The sequence below is a fragment of the Seriola lalandi genome, unplaced genomic scaffold, assembly GCF_002814215.2.
Source record: "Seriola lalandi dorsalis isolate HSWRI2012SDOR001 ecotype SW California unplaced genomic scaffold, Sedor1 jcf7180002053768, whole genome shotgun sequence".
NCBI classification, from domain to species: Eukaryota; Metazoa; Chordata; class Actinopteri; order Carangiformes; family Carangidae; genus Seriola; species Seriola lalandi.
Genome location: NW_019524321.1, coordinates 17,524 through 19,368, shown reverse-complemented (window position 1 = coordinate 19,368; position 1,845 = coordinate 17,524). Strand labels below are relative to the sequence as shown.

The window sequence follows — 1,845 nt, the reverse complement described above, 5'->3', positions numbered from 1 at the left end:
TACACTCTCATCTCCCTCCGCTTTAATCTCTTCTTCTCTCTCAGCTTTATATCCTGCTTTCATCTCCTCCTCTTCCTCTCTTTCTTCACTCCCTTCTTCTTACTTCTCTCCTCCATGTTACCCTTTATCCCTCTCCCGACACTTGAACTCATCGTATTGATCGGATTCAGCGCTCTTCCTGGTTAGGATCAGTCCTCTCAGTCCCAGTGTTATCACTGACCCAGTGACTAGGATCTTATCGAGGGCGTCGCACTGTAGATTAGAAATCAATCAATCAGACTTTATTTGTGTTGCACTTTTCATACAGACGATGTAACAAAGAGCTTTAGAGAATAAAAGCAATAAAAAAAAAAAACAACCCTGTCACCCACATACACCCATTTACACACAGAACAATAAATAACCAAGTAATAAATAAAAACAATAGAAAAAAGACGATAATAACAGGGACTGAGGAAACACCGAAGAGTGGAAAGCAAAGGTGAAGATAGAGGGATAAAGATAAAATAATAAAACTCTAAAAACAGAAACAAAAGTAGGATATTACAAATCAAATCAAAATGAAACAAAATAGTAAAGATGAAATAATAAAGTGATAAAAGAGAGGAGATGTTTGGAAGAGAGTAAAACTGTCCCTGTGTCGCCTCATTGTCTGTTCTGTGTGTTCGTCCTCCAGACACCAAAGACTCAGAGGTCTCTGCTGTTCCCGCCAACAGTCAGCTCACCTGGAAACAAGGAAGACAGCTGCTCAGACAGTAAGAGCACACACACACACACACACACACAAATGTTAACATGCAACAACTAACCAATCAACAGAAAATTAATTGGCAATCATCACACTAATCAGCTAGTTACTGTTTTCCTGTTCTGAGTGTGATCAACAGTCCATATGCAACTGTGTGTGTGGTGTGTTCAGGTACCTGCAGGAAGTCGGATACACGGACACCATCCTGGATGTTCGCACCCAGAGGGTTCGCTCTCTGCTCGGCTTGTCGGGATCAGAGCAGAACGGATCCGTGGAGAACAAGAACCTGCAGCACCTGATCAACGGGACGGAGCGCCGCAAGGACAGCAAGAGGTACACACACACACACACACACACACAGATAGTGGGGTCAGAGGTCACACAGAGGCAACACCTGAATGTTTTTGTGTCCAGGAGTCCAGGTGACGTTCTGGAGACGTTTAACTTCCTGGAGAACGCAGAGGACAGCGATGAAGACGAGGATGAGGAGGGAGACCTGATGGACGACATCAGCACCGACAAACACCACCGAGCCAAGAAACACAAGACCAAGGCACGCACACGCACACACACACACACACACACACACACACACACACACACACACACTCACTTTCCTTCCTCCCTATCTACTTCGTACCTTCCCTCTTCCCTCCCCCTCTGATGTCCCTCCCTCGTTTTCTCCCTCCTTTCATTTTGTTCTTTCTTCTTCTGACAACGGCTCCCTTCCTTCCTTCCTTCCTTTCTCTCTCTTCCCTTCCTTCAAAGTTTTTATTTTTTTCCTAATTCTTCCCTCTCTCCTCCTCCTCTAGGTCGGGAACGAGGGCTTGGCGTCGGAGGACGACGCCGACACAGAGGAGGCTCTGAAGGAGTTTGACTTCTTGGTGACAGGCGAGGACGGAGAGGGGGCGGGCGAAGCTCGGAGCTCTGGAGACGGGACGGAGTGGGGTGAGAAAAAAGATCTAGTTTTCTGTCATAGAGACAAATCCATGTGATGATTTACATGTGAACAGATGACGATCGTGCGTGTGTGTGGAAGTTATTCAGTCTGGATGTGAAGGTGCTGCATCAGGAGTTACTGTTAGCTTCTGATGTCA

The 1,845-nt window shown here is 46.1% G+C and overlaps 1 protein-coding gene across 1 annotated transcript in view; it reads left to right on the top strand.

Annotated features, from left to right (window-relative positions):
* Window positions 1-636: 636 nt before the first annotated feature.
* The window catches only part of LOC111651763 (striatin-3-like), a gene marked incomplete at its 5' end in the record, with an annotated part of 8,091 nt that continues 6,882 nt past the window's right edge, over window positions 637-1,845 (top strand). Inside the window, 4 exons of the mRNA XM_087172791.1 lie at window positions 637-755; window positions 920-1,081; window positions 1,163-1,301; window positions 1,561-1,739. Of these exons, the coding sequence (XP_087028917.1) occupies window positions 637-755; window positions 920-1,081; window positions 1,163-1,301; window positions 1,561-1,739 (599 nt within the window). The remainder of the gene's footprint in view (window positions 756-919; window positions 1,082-1,162; window positions 1,302-1,560; window positions 1,740-1,845) is intronic.